Source organism: Stegostoma tigrinum, chromosome 24 (genome assembly GCF_030684315.1).
Source record: "Stegostoma tigrinum isolate sSteTig4 chromosome 24, sSteTig4.hap1, whole genome shotgun sequence".
Classification (NCBI taxonomy): Eukaryota; Metazoa; Chordata; class Chondrichthyes; order Orectolobiformes; family Stegostomatidae; genus Stegostoma; species Stegostoma tigrinum.
This window is the reverse complement of record NC_081377.1, coordinates 16,703,027-16,727,036: the sequence shown is the minus strand read 5'-3', so window position 1 is coordinate 16,727,036 and position 24,010 is coordinate 16,703,027. Positions and strand designations below refer to the sequence as shown.

General features: G+C 41.8%; 1 protein-coding gene across 1 annotated transcript in view; it reads right to left on the bottom strand.

The window, feature by feature from the left end:
• The window catches only part of LOC125465163 (platelet-activating factor receptor-like), a 96,986-nt gene extending 74,813 nt beyond the window's left edge, over window positions 1–22,173 (bottom strand). Inside the window, exons 1-2 of the mRNA XM_048558369.2 lie at window positions 21,987–22,173; window positions 3,659–3,839 (exon numbers count right to left, since the gene is read on the bottom strand). Of these exons, the coding sequence (XP_048414326.1) occupies window positions 3,659–3,839; window positions 21,987–22,094 (289 nt within the window). The 5' untranslated portion in view covers window positions 22,095–22,173. The remainder of the gene's footprint in view (window positions 1–3,658; window positions 3,840–21,986) is intronic.
• Between the last annotated feature and the right edge of the window lie 1,837 nt (window positions 22,174–24,010).

Genomic DNA, 24,010 nt, shown 5'->3' with positions numbered 1-24,010 from the left:
GATACAGTAATAGATTGTTCACTATGCTCATTTAACTTTTGCTTAAATATCTACCCTGAACAAAAAGAGCATCCCAAGGTGGGTTACAAAAATAAACTAAGAAAACTGACATTGTTCCAGGATGTGGGAGATGCAGAATATTACATAAAAGTCAGAGCTGAAGAGGTAATGGGAATTGAAGATGCTGGAGAATCCAAGATAACAAAGTGTGGGGCTGGATGAACACAGCAGGCCAAGCAGCATCTCAGGAGCACAAAAGCTGACACTTCAAGCCTAGGCCCTTCATCAGAAAAGGGGAATGGGGAGAGGATTCTGAAATAAATAGGGAGAGAGGGGGAGGCGGATTGAAGATGGATAGAGAAGATAGGTGGAGACGAGAGTTTGGGTGGGGAGGTAGGGAGGGGATAGATCAGTCCGGGGAGGATGGACAGGTCAAGGGGGCGGGATGAGGATGGTAGGTGGGAAATGGAGGTGCGGCTTGAGGTGGGAGAAGGGGATAGGTGAGAGGAAGAACAGGTTAGGGAGGCGGGGACGAGCTGGGCTGGTTTTGGGATGCAGTGTGGGGAGGGGAGATTTTGAAGCTGGTGAAGTCCACATTGATACCATTGGGCTGCAGGGTTCCCAAGCGGAATGTGAGTAGCTGTTCCTGAAACCTTCGGGTGGCATCATTATGGCACTGCAGGAGGCCCAGGCTAGACATGTTGTCTAAGGAATGGGAGGGGGAGTTGAAATGGTTCGCGGCTGGGAGGTGCAGTTGTTTACTGCGAACCGAGCGTAGGTGTTCTGCAAAGCAGTCCCCAAGTCTCCGCCTGGTTTCCCCAGTGGAGATGTAGCCACACCGGGTACAGCGGATGCAGTTGCTCTTTTTTAATATATTCACAGAACATGGGCTTTGCTTGCCAGGTTATCATTTGATGGGCAGCTAAGAGCCAACCTAATTGCTGTGGGTTCGGCGTCATATGTAGGCCAGAACATGTAATAACAAGAGATTTCCTCCCTTCAAGCAGATCAATGAAATTAAGGGATTTGTTTTACCAACAGTTTTAATTCCAGATTTTTCACTGAATACAGATTTCACCATCTGTCATGGTAGGTTCTGAAATCATGGTCCAAGACCATTAGCGTGGGGTTCTGGTTTAGGAGTCCTGTGATATTACAACTACATTACTGCCTCCTCCATGGGGTATCTCTTCAATTAAACTGCAAATGAAATAGAGCATGTAATGCAATTAACCAACTGGCTGATTACATGTAAAGACAATGAGTGAATGGCATTATTATCCTACAGTTTTGGGCTTTCCTACACTGGCCGTCAGCATTTTCTCCAGGCATGTTTATGTGTTGTCACATTGTGTCATATTCTGACCTTTATAAGCAACTGTGATTTAGCCTATAATCAGTGAAACTTTTACGTACTGATGCATTTTTTAGCAAGCAACACGAGATAATGGTCAGAAGGTGGAATGCTGCTTGATTCCGTCCCTAGACTCTCCTCTAGACAGTAATGCAATGGGATACTGAAGTCTGGAAGCAGATATAGAGCGAAGCCAGGAGGCTTATTGTCATCTGGATGTTCCTGCAACAACTTGTTTGTTTTCAAAACCACTGGTCCTGACGTTCAGTTTCCTGTTCTGTCCAATAGTACAGAATATTCTGTGTTCAGGTCAGTTGTGAACTTGTTATAAGGCAGAGCAGGCTTGAAAGGCCAAATGGTCTATCTCAGTTCCTATTTCATACATTCGTAGGTTAGTTAACATTTCAGGTCGATTATTTGCAGCAGGGTTGTGTGTGCATCAAGCCTGTATAGATCAAGTAATGAACACATTATTCTTCCACATCCTCACGATTGTCAACAATGGCCTAATGCCCCATCTCACTCATGTCCTCTCCTGTTGAAACCTTCATTTCTAAGCTCCTGTGATCATTACTCTACACATCAAATACTCCACACCTTTCCTCTCAATATCCTCCAAACCCAACTGACCTGAAGTATCAACTCTATTCATCCTTCACAGAAGTTGCTCATAGTGCTGATTTCTGTTTCAATTTCAGATTTACAGCTATACTTCGTTTTTGTTGTAGAGAACGTCCTGCCCTGTCTGCGAGACTGATTAGTTCACATTTTGAAAGCAAACTAATAAAGGCACTGTGACACTCCTTTTGACTGGGTGGTTGCAACATGAAAATGATGTTTGTACTGGGTCAGATCATCAGCCTTCTGTTCATCAGAGAAATTGAGGACTGCAGCATAGGTTGTGAGAAATAGAGAGGAGAAGTCAATGAGTGTGAGAGAGACTGATTAGTGTCATGGTTGAGAGTTTCAAAAGAAGTTTTGATTGAGAGCAGGCACAGGGAAAGGCAAGCAGTAACAGTTGTCAGAAAGTGGTTGATTTCATTGATGTACTGAAAATAAACAGGGTACAATACTGGACATAATTGGTGCTGATTTCAACCAAATAGTTCACACGTTCAGTTCAATGGAAACTTTTAACTGACACAGAGCTAGCAGTATAGGAGGTTATAAGCATACAAAGTCAAGGTTACAGGCTATCAAAACCATCAATAAATATCACAATTAGTAAAAACTGCAATTAAATAGAACATAATATAGTGCAACTAGATGAGTTCACTGACACACTGTCCTCCCACTCCAGGAGTTGAAGGGCAGCTCCATCCCAAACTGCTGGATTGAAAGAGAGCTCCTTTGCTAGTTCTGGGAAAAAGAGGCTCCTTTCGATCCAGTTTCCCAAAGTAGAAACTCCACTTCACTTCGAAGTTGCAATATACATGAAACCAAACTGGGTGTGATTTTCCCCTCTCAGTGGAGGTGGCGACAAAATTGTCAAGCAAGTGAAATATTACGGCAAGTTAACCCTGGACACAAACGCACCCAGTTCTTGACGCTTCACTAGCTAAGGTCTCGACAACAAGATCCATAGATGACCTGCTTGATCCACCAATTAATGCCCTTAAGTGGTCATGTGGGCAATCAGAGGCACAGATAAATGGCAAGAGGGTGGCCTGTGGAAGCCACCTTCTCCCCACCAACTTCCTTGTGCCCCATCTCCCCATGTCACCAACACAGGAATTATATAAAAAGTAGTTGGTTTCTCGCAGTTGGATGTGCCAAGGTCTAGGCCTCAACTGACTGACTTTTGGGCTGAGAAGCTGCTGGTCTTTGACTGGTTGGGAACTCAGTATGCCAGTGTTAAGGCCTGTGATTCTCTGAGCTGATTGGTGGGTTAGTCAGATGGTCTTCTCAGTGGTTGGGGTGGCTCACCAACTCTGCACCGCCCACCCCGAATCTCACTACGCACAAGAAAAACGTGAGTAAATTCCATCCAATGACACATGTTAAAGGTAGAGAGGAGAAACAGAGGTTGTATTTTCTGTGCTGTTTAATATCATTTGACAAGGACACCATCATTCACCTTTATTTGAGGATGAAGAGCCTTGTTTCTTCATTCAATCCTCATGCTTCACTGATTATTTTTTCCTGTGAAGTTAGATGCACTGCCAGTGCTTGAACAACCTTATTTGTCAGTGAAGTGAAGGAATAGCAGAATTTCTGATTGATCAGCATGCTCAGAACAAAGCTCGTGATTATCATGAGTGAGTCTGGCTGAAGTATATTTTACTGGACTTTGTCATTTCTTACCCATCATAACGATTGCAAGGACAATATCACTGACTTCCTGCATGAACTTCAATCCAAATGCCAGCAGAAATCCTCCAATCAATTCGATCCAGCCCACCGTCTTTAGATAATTCATTGGATCCACCTCAATACCCGTGTCAATTAAAGGGAACACTTCAGCGAACTTCACAAACTCATCAATCTATGAAGAAACAACAAATAAAGGGAATGAAAATCAACAACATCTTGCAACAAGGCAATACGATATACTGGGGAAGCTAAGTAAGCAAATAAGGTCCAATCCCATCAGCCCAGCTTTACAATGAAATCTCTCTCAAGTACTACTATCCTTTTAACCCATCTGTACCGTGAACATAATTAGCATCAACTAATCATTTATTCAAAACATAGAGGTTGGTATTGCAGAACAAAGTGGGTGTTGCCCTGTCAGAAATGCCAACTTTTGGATGCAACATTAAACAGAGGTCCCATTAGCCCTTCAGTTCATCTGAAATAATGCATTGTTATCTTTTACGAGAAAAGCAAGGGAGTTTACCCTATTGTGCTGAACCATATTTATCCGTCATCCAGTGGCTAAAACAAATGATCTGATCATTTTCTTTTTGTTGTCTAAGAGATTTTGCCATGCACAAATTGGCTGCAATATTTCCAATATTACAACAAATGGTCTTGTCGCACAATGGATAGCATTCCCACCCCCGAGCTCAATTCTCCAGGTTCCATCCCTATTCCAGGACTCAACAGCTACAGAAGACGTGGGTATAATGTGGTCAAACAAACTTATTGATAATCTGCAAATCTTTCCAAATAGGCTCTGGCAGAGGTAGAGTAAGAGAGACTCCTGTTTCCCCATGTTTAATGCAGAGTGTTGCCCTCAAACCACAGTCCCTTGTAAAAAAGTTGCTAGCACCTTGTTCAAGGAAAACCCAGCAATGGAAACATATATTAGCATATGCCTTCACTGCTTCATAAGCCAGGAGGCATGGGAAGAGGAATTTTCTTCAAATGCATTGTAATGAATTCTCACATAAACAACAGAAAGATTAAGACTAAGAGTTATCACTTGACCAATGGTACCTATCTTCTTGCAGCCAGCATGGCTGTCTGGTGCTAGTTGGTAGCTTCCTCCCTAGAGCATATAAGACCGTAAGATACCAGAGTGGAAGTAAGGCCATTCGGCACATTGAGTCCACGCCGCCATTTAATCATGGCTGATGGGCATTTCAACTCCACTTCACTGCACTCTCCCTATAGCCCTTAATTCCTTGCCAGATTAAGAAATTATAGTCTATAAGAATGGGGAGAATCAAATGCTCAACAAGGAGATGGCTTTGAATGTGACAGAATGCGCTTCTTTTCCATCTTGTGCTTGCAGTAACCCCTGGACTCAGTATAATGTAGTCAGCAATAGATACTCTGCCTCAATCCAGAAAAGCTTCCATTGTACAAATGTATGAAGTAATAATGCCACAGTAGCCATCCAAACAAACTTTTCAATAAGCTTCCTAGTATGGTAACCACTGGCCAGTGGAAATTGGGTGCAGGTTTGTACTGCGAGCCAATTCACAAGTCAACCTGGGCTGCCACTGACAAGGCTCAGGTCATATACAGCCAGTGTGCTTTGAGCTTGGTCTGAATTCAGACAGACAATAGAGATGCAAATGCAATATCTGAACAGAGTGCACCACCTAGACTCCAGCCATGCAGACATACAACATATTTGAATGAGACCATTATCACTCGTATTATGATTCCAGCTGATGCTAATACTGACAAATGAGCTTCAGGAATGGAACTTGACTTGATAGATCATGTTCAGCCTTTACATATGGTTACTGTGGTGGTTAGTTCACTAAAACATATTCACATGAGGCTTCAAATGTTCTTGAATAAAAGAAGATTAGACTATTACATAGAAGAAAGAAAAATAAAAACTATATATCCTGCTATATGAGACAGTTACAAAGATCTTAACATAAACAACAAAAGTTTCAACGTTTCCCTGCACCATCCTTTTACAGAGAATCAAACCCAGAGAAATCTCACTCCTATCTCAATTCTTTCTCATGCCTTCCTTAACTGACTCTTCCCAGTTATTTCCCTCGGATTGCTGAGAATTTTATGGCTGCTTTCATATTCTGTTGGGATGAGCCTTTTTCAATTCTGACGGCCTAAGCTCCTTTTCAGTTCAGATAGTGGAGCTCTCTATACACCCTCACAACCTGGATTCTTCACAAACTTCCACCGTGGTGACCAGTTCTTCTCATTTCAAAACTTCAACCTTCTGATTTAAAGTCAAAACGAAACTAGTGGCACTACATTATTTACCCCGCAGATCATAAACTCAGCAGTTAAAACATTTTGTCCAATCCCTGCACAAGTGTATGATTAGGCACTTAACAAAAGTGACAGGGCGCAACTGGGTGACCCATTTCAACTCACCGTCCCATTCCTCAGATGACATGTCCATCCTGAGCCTCCTGCAGTGTCACTACGATGACACCCAAAGATTGCAGGAACAGCAACTCATATTCCGCTTGGGAACCCTGCAGCCCAATGGTATCAATGTGGATTTCACAAGCTTCAAAATCTCCCCTCCCCCTACTGCATCCCAAAACCAGCCCAGCTCGTCCCCACATCCCTAACCTGTTCTTCCTCTCACCTATCCCCTCCTCCCACCTCAATCTCCTACCTACTAACCTCATCCCACCCTCTTGACCTGTCAGTCCTCCCTGGACTGACCTATCTCCTCCCTACCTCCCCACCTACACTCATCTCTACTGGCTCCATCCCTGCCTCTTTAACTTGTCTGTCTCCTCTCCACCTATCTTCTCCTCTTCCCATCTTCGATCCACCTCCCCCTCTCTCCCTACTCATTTCAGAGCCTTCTTCCCCTCCCCCATTTCATATGAAGGGTCTAGGCCCAAAACATCAGCTTTCCTGCTCCTAAGATGCTGCTTGGCCTGCTGTGTTCATCCAGCTCTATACCTTGTTATCTCGGATTCTCCAGCATCTGCAGTTCCTATTATCTCTTACTTTTAAATAAGATCCCTTCTTATTCTTTGCGATTATCCCATCTTCTCCTGACAAAGGAGTAGAAATCCGAGCTGGAACTGCAGCTAGCCCAATAGTAACTCATTAAGTGGCAATTCACTATGCAAATGCTTGCTTCTTAAGAGCTACAAATCTTTGTGTACTGTTTCTAGTGCCATGGTTAATACATTCATTGTGAAATAGTTGCCAACTGATGCACACAAGCATTTGGCTCAAGCACAGTGCAAAAAATAGCACATGAAGAAATATCAACTCAAAATACTTACAGATAACAAAGTGTGGAGCTGGATGAACACAGCAGCCAAGCGGCATCTTAGGAGCGCAAAAGCTGACGTTTCGGGCCTAAACCCTTCATCAGACCTGATGAAGGGTTTAGGCCCGAAACGTCAGCTTTTGCGCTCCTAAGATGCCGCTTGGCTGCTGTGTTCATCCAGCTCCACACTTTGTTATCTCGGATTCTCCAGCATCTGCAGTTCCCATTATCTCTAATTCAAAATACTTATGCATTTTCTGATGCTGAAGGTGGTAGCAGATACCACTGTCCAGCACAGATTACCAAGGAGAAAGCGTAGGGCCGAGAATGCAATCCGCATTGCAAGGAGTTAAGGTGTCTGCACACTGAATGCAGGTCACGTCCTTCAGGATAAACTGCTTTATAACATGAAGAGAGCACACTGAAATAAATTCAATCTGCTCCCAATACCTAGTGCCTGACCTCACTTTGAAACCATTACGGAAGGAGACAGAGTAAAGATGCAACCTGGCAGCCCACTGGGAAATGTTGGAGCTTTTATAGATACAGTGGTTGCACAAGCAGCAGTTTTGGAGCAGTACTTCTGCTCCTCGATTTTCTAATATCTTTTAGGGCTTGATAGCTTTTTCAAATTATACAATATCAAGGCACAAAGCAAGGGATGTGGACGAGTGATGGAACAATACAGACTTCAAGCCTAGTTGCTGACTGGGGTTATAGTAGATATGAGGCTGCAGACGGAATTGCAAAGAAGGCACCTGTGAACATGCATGTAAACATACTATTTAGGAATAGGAATGGACCTCTCAAGCCTGCTGCACCACTCAGTAAGATCATGGCTAACATATTACTCCACATTCTACCTCCTTTTACTTTTCATGCACTTGTTTATTAAGAATCTAACTGTGCCTTAAAAATAGCCAGAAACGCTGCCTTTAAAAAAAAGTTTCAAAGACTTACTGCCCTGAGAAAAAAACTGTCCACATCTCTGTCTTAAATGGATGACCCCTTCCTTATTTTTAAACATTGACCCCGAGCTCAAGATTCTCACACCTGTCAAGACTATTTAGGATCTTGTACGATGCAATCAAACCATTCCTTCCTCTCCTAAATTCTACAGAATACGCATCTAACCTGTGCAACTTTCGTCATTGGAAAACACAGGTATTAAGCCAAGTAAATCCCTATTAAACAGCCTCGATGCATTTCAACCACAAAGAGTTTCAGTTACAGCTTTAAAAACAGAGAAGCTTGCACTGGAGAGAGAGATTGCAAGGAGTCATGGCCTATTACGAAAGAGGTTTCTTTCCTTTTTTTCCTCATGGAATGTTTAAGGGAAGAATGTCCTCTTTTTCTCCTATTTTAAGGTTTTGCTAAAATAGAGCATGCAAAGGTGTAGTTCTCAATGGCTAAGTCAAGGCGATACCCTTTCCCACATACCTACACGGTCAATCCATCCCTAGCAGGATTCCTTTGATGAGAAAATCTTCAAATCAAATCTTTAAATAAGGAGGCCAAAAATTGCACACAATATGCAAATGTGGTCTCACCAAAAACTGAATCTTACACTCCTTACTTTTTTTCAGTCCATTTCCCTCGCAATAAAAACAATCTTTTAGCTTACCAAATTGCCTACTCTATTTCCATACTAACGTTTTGTGAACCACACAATAGGACACCCAGATTCCTCTGCTCCTCAGAGTTTGGCAATCCCTCACCATATAGACTTTTTTTTTACATTATTTCCAACAAAATACGCAATTGTACATTTTCCCACATAATAACCAATTTGGCAGATCTTTTCTCAATCACCTAACCGCAGTCTTTTGTAGCCTGTTTATTTCCTCTTCACAACCTACTTTCCAAACTACCTTTGTGTCATCAGTAAATTTAATCATCATACCTTCCATCAAAATCACTTGTTTAAAATAAGGTGGCAGTGCTGATCCTGTGATAGATTTTTTGTTACATCCTGCCAACAACAAGATGACCCATTTATGTCTAGGCAGCCAGTCTTCTATCCATGCCAAGAGGCTTCCTCTGTACGATGAGCTTTTATTTTCCACAATAACCTTTGATGTGACACCTTATCAAATACCTTCTGTAAATCTAATACAGTATATCCACCAATTCCTCTTTATCCACATATTACTTCTTTAAAACACAAATGACAGATTAAGAAAAGGCTTAATAAGGAGTGGCATGGTGGCTCAGTGGTTAGCACAGGTGCTCACAGTGCCAGTGACCTAGTTCAATTCCATTCTTGGGTGACTGTCTGTTCAGAGTTTGCACATTCTCCCTGCGTCTGTGGGGGTTTCCTCCGGGTGCTGTGTTTTCCTCCCCCAGTCCAAAGATGTGCAGGTTAGGTGGACCGGCCATGCTAAATTGCTCTTAGTGTCCAAGGATGTTCAGGCTGGGTGGATTAGCCATGGGAATTGTAGGGTAAGGGATGAATCTGTGTAGAATGCTCTTCAGATGCTCAGTGTAAACTCAATGGGCCAAAAGGCCTGCTTTCACAGTCTAGAGATTCTATGATGTAGATTGGTGAAACATGAGTTTCCTTTCACAAAACCATAATGACTCTGCCTGATTACCTTTATCTTCTTTAAGTGCCTTGCTTTAACATCTTTAATAACAGCTTCTAACATCTCCACGATGATAGATGTTGAGCTGACTGGCCTGTAGTTCTCTACTTCCTGATTCCTTTTCGAATACAGGAGTTACATTTGCTATTTTCCAATCTAATGGGACCTTCCATGAACAGAGGGAATTTTGGACAGTTAAAAGCAGTAAATCAATTATTTCAGTGGTCATTTCCTTTAAGACCCTAGTGTGAAGTCCATCAGGAATCAGAATCAGGATTGGAATATCCTTTTTTTAGTCACATATACTCCAGTACAGGAGTACAGTGAAAAGTTTCTACAATGGCTATCCTAAATGGCGCCATCTTTGGAAAAAATACCTAGGTACAAATCTTACACAGTAAAACAATAGTGTTGTTAGAGAGTAAAACAATAGTGTTGTTACAGAGTAAAAGAAGAATACAGATTTGCACGGAACAGTGAAAAAGTCCAGAATGAATATAAGTGCCCATAAGTACGTAAGTTCCAGTCCATATCTGCAGGCCCTACAGCACGAGGCCATGGTGCTTCAATGTGCTGGTCTCCATCAAGGGCTCACTCAACTGCCATTCCAGGAATCGCTCGTGCACTTCCCCACTGCCAAGGGACTTGCCACGTGTGTGCTCTGCCGCCGGGACCGGCCCGCGCGCAGTCATACCTCCAATAAGACATCACCTTTTCTTCTTTCCTTCCCCTAGGTGGTCTCTTGCCTGTCCCTGTGCAATCAGTTCTCAAATCATTACAGCTCCCGTAGCTTATATAAGAAAGATTCCCTTGGCTGCACCAACGCGGCTTTCCCGAATTTCTTGCCTGCGGCCTCAGTGTGTATATGATCTACTCTATCTTTGGTCCCAGCATGGTTAGTCCTGTGACCTTGCTGCAGGGCAACATGTCCGGTGCAGATTTGGCCTGGCCTCCACCAGCTTTCCTCTGCAGCTCCTGACCTGAGCACTCAGTGTTCAACCAGACTGCTCCCAGGCTTACTGCACTAACTATGGGTTTTAAACAAAATATACTCACCCCTTTGCAGTGTCTTTCTGATGACCTGATACAAGAATCCTGTTTGTGATGCAAATTGTTATGCAGATTATTTTACAAAATCATCTCAGAAGCCTTGAGGTACCAGTCAACAATCATTTACTGAGCCAGCGCCAGGAGAGTCCACCTCAGAAAGGATTCCAAGGTAGCACTCTAACACAATAAGGATTCATCAGAAAGTTATACGTTGTAAGTCATGTAGACAGTATATTGTATAGATTCCAAAATGGTCTGTTTGAGACAAACATCTTAGTTATCACACATTCCAAGAGTGGCAAGGTAGCTGTTCCCCCTGGTCTTACAACACTCTGTCATTCACGGTGCCATTCCACCTCCTCTCCTTGGCCTGTGCTACTGTTGCTAGATATTAGTGATACTATCGAGATCTAGGTAATGTTCTAGGGGCTGGTGTTGAACCTCACTACGGCAGCTGGTAGATTTTGACTTCAACCAAATCTGGCATGACAAGTCTAATGATGACCATGGAACCAATGTTGGATGTTGTGAAAACCTATCTGGTTCATTTTAGAGAAGGAAATTTGTCATACTTACCTGGTTGGGTCTGCTTGTGACTCTCGACCCACAGCAGTGTAGGCGACACTGAACTGCCCTCTAAAATGGCAGCTGTATCAAACCACTGAAAAGTTTCAAACATAAGGAATGGAACCAGAAGTAATGGCAAACTCAGTCTTGTTGGCACTGCAAAGTCCTCCTTACCAACATCTAGGAGCTAATGACAAATTTGGCAGACCAGACTCACAGACCAGTCAACAAACAGCCTGAAATAGTCATATGCACAGAATCAGGCCTACAGATATTGTCATTCCAGCAGAGTGCCATAAACTTGAGCAGTTTTTTTTGGGAGTATTTCGAATTGACTCTAAAACCCATGAAATCTCATGGCATCAGGTTACATACGGGCAAAGAAACCTCCTGCTAATTACCACATACCATTACCCCCATAATTGGAGAAAGTACCGAGTGTGGCAATTCACAAAAAGAACTCTTGGTGGGTAATGTCAACGCTTTAAATGCATTAACAGTATTGATTGAGCTGGTCGGCTCCTGAAAGACATCACTGCTGAACTAGGTCTGCAGCAGATAGTGAGGTAACCATCTGCTGCAGACCTAGAGGGAAAAACATACTCAAACTCAACCTCATCATTCAGCCTGCCACAGACCTAGTGTCCATGTCCAAAGCAGCAGGAGTATGAACCATACAGTCATTCAGGAGACAAAGTTCCAACTTCAAACTGAGGATATTCTCCAATGTGTTGTGTGGCGCTATAATTATACCAAATGGGATAGATTTTGACCAGATCTAGCAACTCAAGCCAAACTGTACTCAAACACAATCTGCAACCTCATGGCCTGGCATATTGCCCACTTTATCATTACTATCAAGCCAAAACTGGTATAAAAAAGGGTGCAGATGAGCATGCCAGAAGCAGCACCAAGTCTACTTTAAAATGAGGTGTTAACCTGGTAATGTTACAATGTGAATGGGCTACTTGTATGTCAAACAACTTGAGCAGCAAGAGATAGACAGAACTAAATGATTCCATAACCCATAGATCAGATCTGTGTTTTGCAGTCTTACCACATCCAGTCACGGATGGTGTGAGATGGTTAAACAATAGTGGCAGAGGAGGCTCTACAGATATCTCACCTCAAATGGGTTTAAAAGAGACAGTGCATTCGTCGGAGACTAGCAGCCTTTAGAGCATTTCTTACAGGATTAAGAAAGCAGGAATGCTTCCTCCGAACCTCAGGACAGACTTTCACCTTCAACTTGTCAAATAGAGACAATGTCTCGAAGATTATAATTCAGTTTGTAATGCGTTCCTCCCTTTTAAACCTCTCCCTTTGATAATTCCTTTACACCTGTTACATTTCAAAGTCCCACTCTCTCTCTAGGCAGCAAGCGAATTTACATCATTTTGACTGTATCACTCCTCTTTTAAAGATATTGGAATGAAAATTCAAGATGTCCATAGGTGATCTGTGGTTATGATAAATGGTCATGATAGCAAGGCCACGTCAATAATGATGCTTGCTCAATGATGTTGAATGGCAGCAACCAATAGCGGGATATGCAAACTTTAACACAAGTGTTTATTTCCCCAGATGGGCAAATGTTTACCAGACTAGGGCAACTTGTCAAATATTCAGAGAATTACATTTGCACTTGAAATGCCAATTTTGTAAACTATTTTACCTGTTCGCATAATTATGAATTGGCAACAAGTGGCTATGTACAACTACGTACCTTTGCTTGAGACAAACTTTTATTTTTGAAAAAAGGGGATGTTGTATCACAATGTAAGGTCAACGTGCAACTACGTCATTAAGAGATATTTTCATGATATCGTCACTCCATTGTGGTAAGCAACTTGAGAATACAGACATCTCATACTAAATCTTAGTGCAGGCCAGGAGAAACATGAAATTCTACTGGAAGTAGCTCCTCTGTTATAACCTGATAGTGTAATATTTACGAGTCTGAAAATGCAATGGTTGGACATAAGTTAATTGCAATAATGATTTGATGGATTCTTCAATACCATGATATCCACACCCAGTTTCCTATGTTACCGAAGATAACATAAGCATTGTCTCATCAGGTAAAACTATCCTGATGGAGATAAACTCGCACTCAAGCTGTGTTTTAAATGGAAAGCACTGAGACATTCAAATCTTCTAAGAGCTTCAACCTTCAAACCAGCATGACACAAACATAGTTACCTAGTGTGGGTGGTATGCAGACTTCCCAGATTTCGCACCTTGGGAAATGCAGTTCAGCTCCAACAGGCAATCATGCCAAGCTGTTTGGTGTGAAAACAGACTGATGAGTTAGAGGCAGATGAGCAATTGGGCAGTTCTAAAGAAGGCTCACCAACCTGAAACAGTAACTCTGATCTTTTCTTCACAGGTGCTGCCAGACTTGCTGAGCTTTGCCAGCAACTTGATGAGTTAGGTACCTGACCATGCTGTGGCAGCACTTCAACTGATTTTGTAGAGTTTGCCATAATATGGCACAGATCAAGGCACAATTTGCCTGCAGGCTAGCTTACTCCAAATGACAACAGTTCTTGCAATTGACAGCCTTGTGAAATTCACAAGATGGAGTCAGTATTCTCATTATGGGCCGGTAGCAGACCCAATGTCTTCCTGTATGATTAGGACCTGCTGACTCATCCAGAATCCTTTTTAGTCTAGCACCATAAAAACATTTAATATAAACAAATTTATTACAAAGGTGAAAAGAAATGGCTATTTCATCTGGACATTTAGTAAGATCATAATTTCAAGGGGAAATTCAACATTTATACTTAATGGGGGGGATGGAGAGTGCTGATTGGTTGGCAATTTTTGCTTTCTTCTGGAACTTACATGCATGAATGCACAGCACCCTGCTCTTTGCAAACAGAAACAACATGTCCATGCACTCCACATGTTTCAACTCAATTAAATATTGAAAGCCATTCACTGGTTCATTAGGGAAGTGCCCCGACCAATCAGATATGACCTGTCCGGTTTAAAAAATTAAGAAAGTATGTCTGTTAACTGTCAACCAGCATTACTGGATGCATTATCCATGCCAACATTTTTAACAGATTCCACATGACAACCAATCGCACTCTTCCCTCATGCAATTTATGTGTTGGTTTTCCCCTCGAATTTATTCCTGCAAGATGTCCCAAAGAGTACAAGATTAAAAGCTTCAACAAAAGTGTATTTTTTCAACAGTACTGAAATTCTATAAACGAGTATTAATACAGCAAAAGCAGTAATCAATTCAGAGAAAGCATTTACGTTAAAGAAGTTCCTTCTCCCAATCCAACTGAGCAATAAATCATACCCTAAAGTCTCCTTGTTTCAGAGCCAACGAACTCTGTTAATCTGTCAGAAATGAAGTTCAAAAGCAAAATTGTAATCAATAGTCACATCTCAGCTGCCAAGGCCTCTATCAGCCCTCTTCAGCGCAAACTGCTGGCAGAGAGAGCTACATGCAATCAAACCCTGAACCCATCATGACAGGCTTATACCCTTGCTGGTCATTAATTGAGACTCAAGCTCTAAATTATGCCATATGAACATATTGGTCGATCAATGCTGAGAACATTGAGATAAAACACTGCCTTCTCTTTTAACGAAGAAAGAAATTTCATTCAATTATGATAAATGCATGAACAATAGTCAACATCATTTTAAGGCCCTAGGCTTTAATAAACAACTCTCTGCACAGTGGCTACTTCCATCACACTTGGGCACATCTACATTTACTCCACAAGTGCAGAAATCGTGACTCGTAAATCATTAGTCAGTTTTCTTCATAATTCTGTAAACACCAGAATGAGGGGGTTATTTCAAAATTAGCAACCCAAATTATGATTAACGCAATCTGAAGTACACAACATTTTTTAATGAAAATGAACATTCTGATATGTAATAGCTTTAATTGGTGAAATATTCACCAAAGTCTAGTTTTCATCCAGTTTAAATATATTTTGGACCAAACAACCTTTAACAGCTATTTAACACAATGGGGAAAGCAGCACAAGAGCTATGTTACATCCCCAGGCAATGCCTCTCATGGCTGATGAAATTGTTTTTGTTCACTTGCAATACAGTGAGAGATATAATTGCAAACAGGATCAAAACCACGAACTGCTGTTCAAATAGGAGTCAAGTTCGCTTTTCTAGAGATAACCAAATTAAAAGGCTTTGCAGCTGTCTCAGGCTTACAAAAGAACTCATAGTTGAAAATGCAGTGGCAATGCATTGCACACGACATACAGATGGTGTAGCTGTAATGGAAAATCACAACTGATACAATATACTTGTTTGCTCAGAATTTACAACTGACGGTGATTGGGTCCTGGAGGGACCCAATTTTGTAGGGTCAAATGTTACTTTTTCGTTAAAGAAAATATAACCTGTATAAACCAAATACAGATCAAAACTGTGCCTCTGCCACAAGGCTGATAGGAGAAGTATTTCCCAATTGCCATACGATCTTACATCAGTTTCCAATGATATAAATGTCCACATTAATCCTTTACATTACTTGAAATAGATTGAAACCACTGCCCATTAATCGACATAGAATTCAACAATCTGGTGGCAAGGCCAGATGAAGCTCCCACTGAAGACTTAGATGGCGAAGTTTGGGGTTAAGTAACGACAAAGAGCAAATAATGGACGACAGGGGAACACATTGCTGGTTACATATGAAAGAGCAAACAGCCACCACTTAGTGCTGAAAAACTAAGAAGAGAAGCAAAGAAAACGTCCAACTAGATGGACTAAAATCCCGCTCAGGATGTGTACCCAAGCGGTTCTTTTCAGGTTCGAGTGAATATAATTGAGAAGGCTCGACCACATCAATTTACTTAAATATGAATGTTTATTAAGTCATAATTAATGAGTATAATGTTAATAATAAATGGAAAAGGAAAAAAAGTCTCAAGGCCCTTCTAGAGAAAGCAACAAATCTCACACCCTCCTGCCTGTCTGGGGCCCTTCGATCGAAGGCTGGTCCAGAGGAATAGGTTAGCTTGTGGCACCATTTACAATCTCGAGCCGAGGCGAAGTCCTGCGCTTTGGAACAAAACTCTCTCTCTCTTATACAGTGTAATAAACAGCCAGCACAAAGAAAACGATACAGAAAACAAGACACAGCTACAGAAAAACAAGTTGCAGGTGCTGTATTCGACCGCTAAAGGAATGTTAACAAGACTTATCCAAGGTCATGCAGTTTGTTGAGTATCATCACCAATTTTAGCCATTCAGCCCATCCTATACAATCTATCTATTCGTGCAGCTGTCAAATATCATCATTAAATTTTAGTCCTTCAGCCCATCGTTTAAAGATGTGCACCGCAGTGAAGACCTAACAAACATTTGAAAAGCCAGCCCAAAAATCAATAGATCATGCAGGTTACCTGCCTTCCTTCTTTTCCAGACAAAGTCACAAACATTTGGGTTTTAAGTTTACCTTACACGAAAGTAAATATGACATGGTGACATAACCAGGGAATGAAGGTCACATCAGAGTTTATATTGGCCAATCATTTATTTGATTGTTGATGTTTGCAGAAAACATGTCTCAGCACTAAGTCTCAAAAGGAATAATAACTGCAGTTCACTGACATTTTATAAATGCAAGGCTAATATAAAAGATTTGGGACCAGATGTCAATAAGCATTGCTTAGGATTGAAGGGCCCAAAAGCTCTAGATCACGTGGGTAGAATCATACTGGAAATAGGTGCTGAAAATTTGAACGTGTAATATTAGGTTATACTGACTTTGATAGTTAAACCTCTGGCAAATGTGTCAATTTAAGTCCACAGGTGCAGCTCAACTAAATTGCATGGGAAGCATTTTGTTGTAAGTATGAGAAAGAATAAGTGGCCCAGGAGCTGCTCACCTGCTAAGCAGCATCTGAAAGTGCAGCTTTAATTTATCTGAGCCAGCTTTTCAAACAAAAACATGAGAATACACAGCAGAGGACAGCATTGCTACAAAAGCTTAGGAACAAAATCAGGTAAGATATCCTGATTCTTAAAACATATATTTTAAAAGGCACCAACTGTATCCTTTAAGAAATGTGGAATTTGTGGGGCAGGAATTAATCCCTAGATAGTGCATTGTGGAATGAAAATAAATGTCTGAATGGACAGGCTATGATGTTAATTCTACAAAATGCATCATCCTCTCCAGAAGGCGATTCTAATGTTGGAATAAGACAAGAATACCTTAAAGTAAGAAGTGATACAAAATCAGGAAATTTAGGAATAGAAATTACAAGACTGATCCACTCTAGTATATAGTCCTCACATTTTGAAAGCTCACAAAACTGCAAAGAAATATTTCAAAATCAATGTTTAAGCTCCTGAAAAATGAATTTATTAATACAAGTGACCATCTATAGATTCAATGTGAACACACAAGGAAATTCTGCTAGTCAATAGCCCAAGCTGAGCAGTTCTCACACAGCCTGTTATAAGACCCTACTTATATCACAGATTGCTGCACAGGGGCTTCCCAAACTATGAGTCATAAACCCACTAAGATTTTGGGATCGCATGCTCTAAGGCTGCTGTGGGGGTCAGATTGAACATAAACAGCTGCAAACCCCTTTTATCCTCACATCTTTTTCAAATAAGACCGAGATAAATGCACTCCATCCTGCACTCAGAGCCTAACCATCTGAAGCTCAGGAATTAACCCTTGACCAACAACCTCAAGAGTTAAACAAACACCTCTGCACACACAAGGTTCCACAAAGGCACATCAGGGAAAGGTTTGGGAAGTATGGTTTCAGGATACTAACCTAACCTGCCCAAGTTGACATCTCAATTTGATATTTCAAGTGACTGCTGGTCTTCCTATTGGAGACTTGTAGTAACTAGAATGATGGCCAAGTGGACCCATTGACTATAAGATCCTTGATTGGGGCTTTTGACCTGGGCCAATCAGGGAGCCCTGGATGACATATATAAACAAGGGATTCAGAATCTCCTCAGTCTAGGGACTAGCTGGTCAGAGGCAGTGTAATGTGAATATTTAAATAAAGGGTGACTAAGTGATGAGATGCCAGCCTCTGTGCAGTTATTTCAAGACTGATTAGCCAGATGAAGACTGTATTCCGAATGTCCAGCAACTGATAAAACAAAAAGAGAATCATTCCTTTGCTGTTGAAGATCTTTTAATGTAATTATAAAATTTCTTATTGATTTTGTTGTCCCTTGCAAGTTTCTTTTCTGATCCCTTTCTGTATTTCATCTAAGCTGCTTTGTGGCCCTTTTCTGGTCTATGTTGAGGGTCTGTGACCTTAATGGTACATTAGAAATACGGAGAAGGGCACAGTGCGATTATCAGTTCTGATGGTAAACAGGACTCAATAATCCTATGGTATATTACATGGATGAATCAGTGACATTCACTGTCTGTTCCAGCACTCAATCAACAACAGCTTGCATTTTATAGTGCCTTTAACACAAAAAGTACAAAGAAAACTTATCTTTGTTGAGTCATGAAAGGTAAAATTTGGATGTTTTGACCAAGGCCTTACCCATGGGATAGGCTTTAAAGAGGGTCTTAAAAGGTGAAAGAGGAATTTATGAATTTTAGATTATTGGGCCCGGACATGAATTATGCAGCACAAAGACGTTTTGGGGGTGGGGGGGGTACGCAGATTGAAATTATTCAAACAGTATTTGATAATTGTGGGAGGGAGAGAGAAATGATGAGGTCGTTTGGGGGTGACAGAGATTCAGACAGTAACCCTTTGTATTAACATAGCGCCTTTACCTCAGCAAAACGCCCCAAGACACTTAACCATTTCAACTCATCGTTTTAAATTTGCAGTCAATTCAAAAAAGTCTTCAAAAACTCTCAAATATGATTTGACAAGTATGTGCGCTAATGAGAAATATTTCAAAAGCTGAAGGACCCGCTTCTTTATAAGACAAGGCATTTTGCATAGCCCACAAAAATGATTAAACGTTTCTTGCCCAGGATTTCTATTTTTTGCTCTGCCCTTGCCAAGAATTTTACTTCGGTGGGTAGACAGCTAATGGTGAATTTAATCACATCTGCAAATGTGAAAGGTCTCTGATACACGGTCTCAGTCACAAATAAATCCCGTTTTGTTCAAAGTGTGTAGCCCCTTTTTAATTCCTCATGTGAAAGTCACTAGTGGAATTTAAGCAGCTGCTCCCAATCAAAATCAACTAATTACATCTCATTTGCGAAGCACATACTCTTTTTGTGAAAAACTGTGACCAGAAGACTGAGATAAGAATTTATACATACTCTTACCGAGGATAAGCTTCTTCAGGCTAATGGTTCCACTCGACCTTTTCTTTTCTAGTCTTGTGTTAATTTAATAACTTTAAAAAATTCCACTTCATTGACTGAAACCATCATTGATTGGCAAAGTCGTAACAAAAACAGGAACACAGCTGTTGGAGCAAGTGTGCCTTTTTGATAATAATGTACAGGTGCTCCCACAGGAAGGAAAATGTTTATATGCAGGCTCAGTTCCTAAACCAGGCTCTGCTGTTTCACTGCCACTGTCAGTGATCTTTCAGTCACATAGTCGCACCAGAACAAACACTATCCCGCTCTGGTACAGAATTGCAAGAGTAACCAATGTGTTGTTCTCTCCAATTTTCCATGTTTTCTTGTCAAACATTTTTTCATAACATTCTATCCTAGGATGGCATTGGCTTAGCGTATGTCTGTCAGAATGTCAGATGGGCCGCTACAATTGCTACTTGTTCTTTTATGCCAATAAATTTCCTACTCCTTATTAGTGTCCAATAACCTTGCTGAATTTACAGATGTCCAATGAAAACAAGATTGAGTTCATCTGTAGTCTACACCACTATCAAATTGCCACTGGCACTCATTTCAGTGCACACATGAGAACTGGGCACAAATTGATTACTGCCCTAAAGGACCCATCATCCTCATATCCAAAAGGTAAATCCTTAATCTGCTTTGTGCCTGTGCTGAGACAAGTAGCTCACCGTTCCAGCCTGTGCAACATCAGACCGAGGGCATTGCAAGCTGATGTAACAAATCAGTTCAGAGATGGATAAACGCCATAGCATGGACATGTTCACCAACGTGTACGGTAACTCCTGCCTCACAGTCAGCATGAAGAAAACTGAAACAATGTATCAACCTGTTTCAAGATAGCCATAGCTCCAGACCATGACCAAAACCAATCGCAGCAGCTAAGTTAACACCTCAGTGGCAGGCCAATTCAAACTGTCCACATCAAAAAGGTACGTGCAGGAATGGCCAATTTTGGCAACTTCAAACATCAGTCTGGGAATGAAGAGAAGTAAGTCTGCCTGCCAAACAAAGTCTACAGAGCAACAGCTCTCTCCACTCTGCTCTACTTGGACTGTGTCTACGAGCATCATGCCAAGAAGATCGATCACTTTCACTTGAGCTACCCTCAGAAACTGTTAAAGGCCAGGTGATCGGTCAAAATACCAGAAACTGAGGTGCCCACCTAAGCTGGCATCCAAAGCATTGACACTACAATGAAAGAGTCAGGACTGAGTTGTGTTGGCGACGTAGCCAGAATGCCTGACACTCACTCAGCAAATCAACCAAAACAGTGCTGTCTGGGGTGCACTTTCATGGCAGTCTAGGGGAAGAGTTGAAAGATCACTGTGAAGGCTTTACTTCAGGAGTTTTGATATCGACACCAAGCCCTACAAGAAGCAGCTGTGGATCGCTGGACCTCATGCTACCAAATTAAATAGAAATGGTGGCACATCCTCTGAAAATAGACACAGGATAAAGAGAAATGGTTCATTGCACTACCGCCACACCATGAAAACTCCAGATACTGAGGACGAAACACTGCAACCCTAGTGACACTGGTGTCAAGTTGGGCCTACCTACACTTTGGACCTTTCCCCTGCACCCTTTTTCAGTGACGAGACCTGATCTTGTCCACCAGACCCACTGCTTGTTTGTTAAATCCCTGCCAACACCTTTTACTGTCATTCACATCCCCGTAAGAGTGGGCACGGTAAATGCTCCCCCAATTCTGTCAGTCACCTCCCTTTCATCACCCCATTTCCATCATAAAAACATTCTTAATCTCTCTTTATTAACAATCTTCCACTTTCCTTTTCTCTCACAGTGTTTGAATGGGATACTGCCTCCCAAATCTGTATTTATCTTCTCTACAACTGAAAGCTCGAACTTCTCCAATCCCCACATGTATCTCCCCGTGTGATATCATTTGAGTCTCTTGGCAGGTTTGCGACAAAATTTTCGACAACGTGAATCGCAGTAACACTTGCTGGGGGGGGGGGCGGGTTATCCATATTTAATTACACATTTCATTGTTGCATGTTTTTTTAAGAAAGAACGACTTCTCAATGCTAGAAGAGCGAGTAAAATCCCTGTTTATCGAAGTGGATCGCTTTCCAGCCCATGTTAAAGTTTGGGTCAGTCGGTAAACAAGGTGCGAACCGAAAGAGAGCGCAAATTCAACGCCGCAACACGTCTGGAAATATTTAGTTACATTGACAGCAAAGTGCAGCTCGTTTACTGCACGTTGATTTTAAAATGCTGCACAAGCCTCGAACTTCTTAAATTCCTGGAACCTTCTCTCGGTTAGCAGAGACTCATTTAGAAATGTGTGTGTTTAAGCGGCTAGATCTCCCCAAAATGTAACAACTCTTTCTAACCTCACCCCTCCCCACCTTCCCCAACCAGCCGCCCTGGTAAATTCAGCGCCAACGTGGATGGCTGTGCTCCTGATATTCCCTGGGTTTGTAGGAGAAGCCCTGCAGCGGCGCTAAGCCTGCTCATACCCACCGCCTCCGCATGCAATTCCGGGGAGATCCGATCCGTCAGCTTGATCGCTCCCGTCAGCATAAAGAACAGCCCCAACAAGACGCGAATAGCCACGAACACAAGCGCCATGCTCGGCACTTCATCCGAATGAAAGTGGCAACAAACTGCAATTGACTTCTTAAAGGGCCACACACTTCTCTTTGGTAAGCAAACAAAAAAAAAGCTGCCTCAAGTGGCACCTACGCCTCGGTCACTCATCTCATTCTTTATAACTTTTCAAAAATCTACTTTATTCATGAAATAAGTTTATATACATGCAGAGCCACTCCAGCAGTTCCGTTCTTTTAAAGCGGCCTGCGAAGAAACTAACAGAAACATTGGAATGAAAACCGAAACAACTGCGGATGCTGGAAATCAGAAACAAAACCAGAAGTTGCTGGAAAAGCTCATCAGGTCTGGCAGCATCAGCGGAGCGAGATCAGAGTCAACATTTCGGGTCCAGTGACTTTTTCTCAAGACAAACTCTTTAAACAAACATTGGAGTTTGATTCTATTTAACAACAAACCATAAGCATTTCTTCCTTATACAATATTTACATACATATGAGGCACCAGGCGGTAACTGATAACAGCACTGACGTCCCACTTAACTTTGACAGAAAGAGCTCAGATGGTGGTTTTTTCTCACTGCTCCTTGCCGGCAGCTGCCCCAGCTTTTAATGAATCCCTCAACACGCAGTCCCTTGGTCGAGGCCAACTCCTTGCTGTGGAAAACTAACAAGTTTCGGGCAGACCAAAGGCAGTCTTTCACCGAGTTGATGACCGTCCATGACTCAGTTGATGTTTCTCCCTGTGTGTGTCTCAGCGGACAGCCTGTGGGGAGACACTCTCCTGCTGTTAGTTTCCAAGGCGTATCACAATCCCTTACTCCAACCATCAACTGCAGACCATATATTGGTGACAACGAGAGGCTCCCTAGGTTTGCAGCTCTTTGTTTTCTGTGCTCTGATATGGACTGCCTATTTTTATTGATGTGTGTTATCCAAAATATTAATCTTCAATATAATCGTCTGGACTTAAGTTTCAAAAGAACATTTTGTAAAGCCAAAAACACTGCCAAAGCAGCAACAATGTTGCATTTGCAAGGACCAGCTGCTTGGATGGAGACACCAAGTCTGCAACTCTTGCTGAGAGAGTTAAATGATCCAGATTGGATTTGAACAGAGTCTGAGAAAACTTGCCTCAGGAGCAGACCTCGCTCTCCAATTCCCCTGTAATCCCTCTCAGAAGTTGGTAATGGGTAAACCCACTGGAAAATCTCATCACAGGTGGAAATTGCCAAAAGGAGAATTCAAAATGTATGTCACTGTCAGTTCACTGCTCCTAACTAGATTATAACACTAATGTCAGCTGTGCTCAACTGCATCCCTTGACAATAACAGCATTTTTTAAAGAAATGGACAGAGATTAGTAACAAACGATGCAAACCCATCACCAGCCTCTCACATCTTAGCTTTAAACAGGAATACTTTAACTCCTCAGAAAGAATTCAAAGTTGGAAATAAGTCAAAGGGACATGCTTTTTGCATGGTATTTGAGAACACTAGGCCTCATATTAACTGTCAGCAAAGTCAGTCATACAACTCTGACATGATGTATTTTCCACTTTACAACAGCCCATTCTGACCAAGTCCACTTTTTAATGTGTTCAGGGGAAAAAAAAGCAAAGAAAGAAAATGAACTAGATCCTTCTGCTTTTAATCCCACCAGCACTGCATCATGTGTCATTACTCAGTCAGTCTTTCTACTTTGTGCACTAACTCTTGAGACATTCACTCAAGGGGAATTAAAGAAGAGCCAAAGGGGAATGCATGCAGAGCTGTACAGGTTAGGAGAAGCAGTTGTGGGACAGAATGCATTGCTGATGGCAATGTCAACAGTCATTGTTTCGGTGCTCAGATCTCATGAGCCTTGCTTTTAACAGAAAGACGCTTACACATCATTCAGCATATTTACAGGTACAGGAAAAGGTTCTGCATATTGTG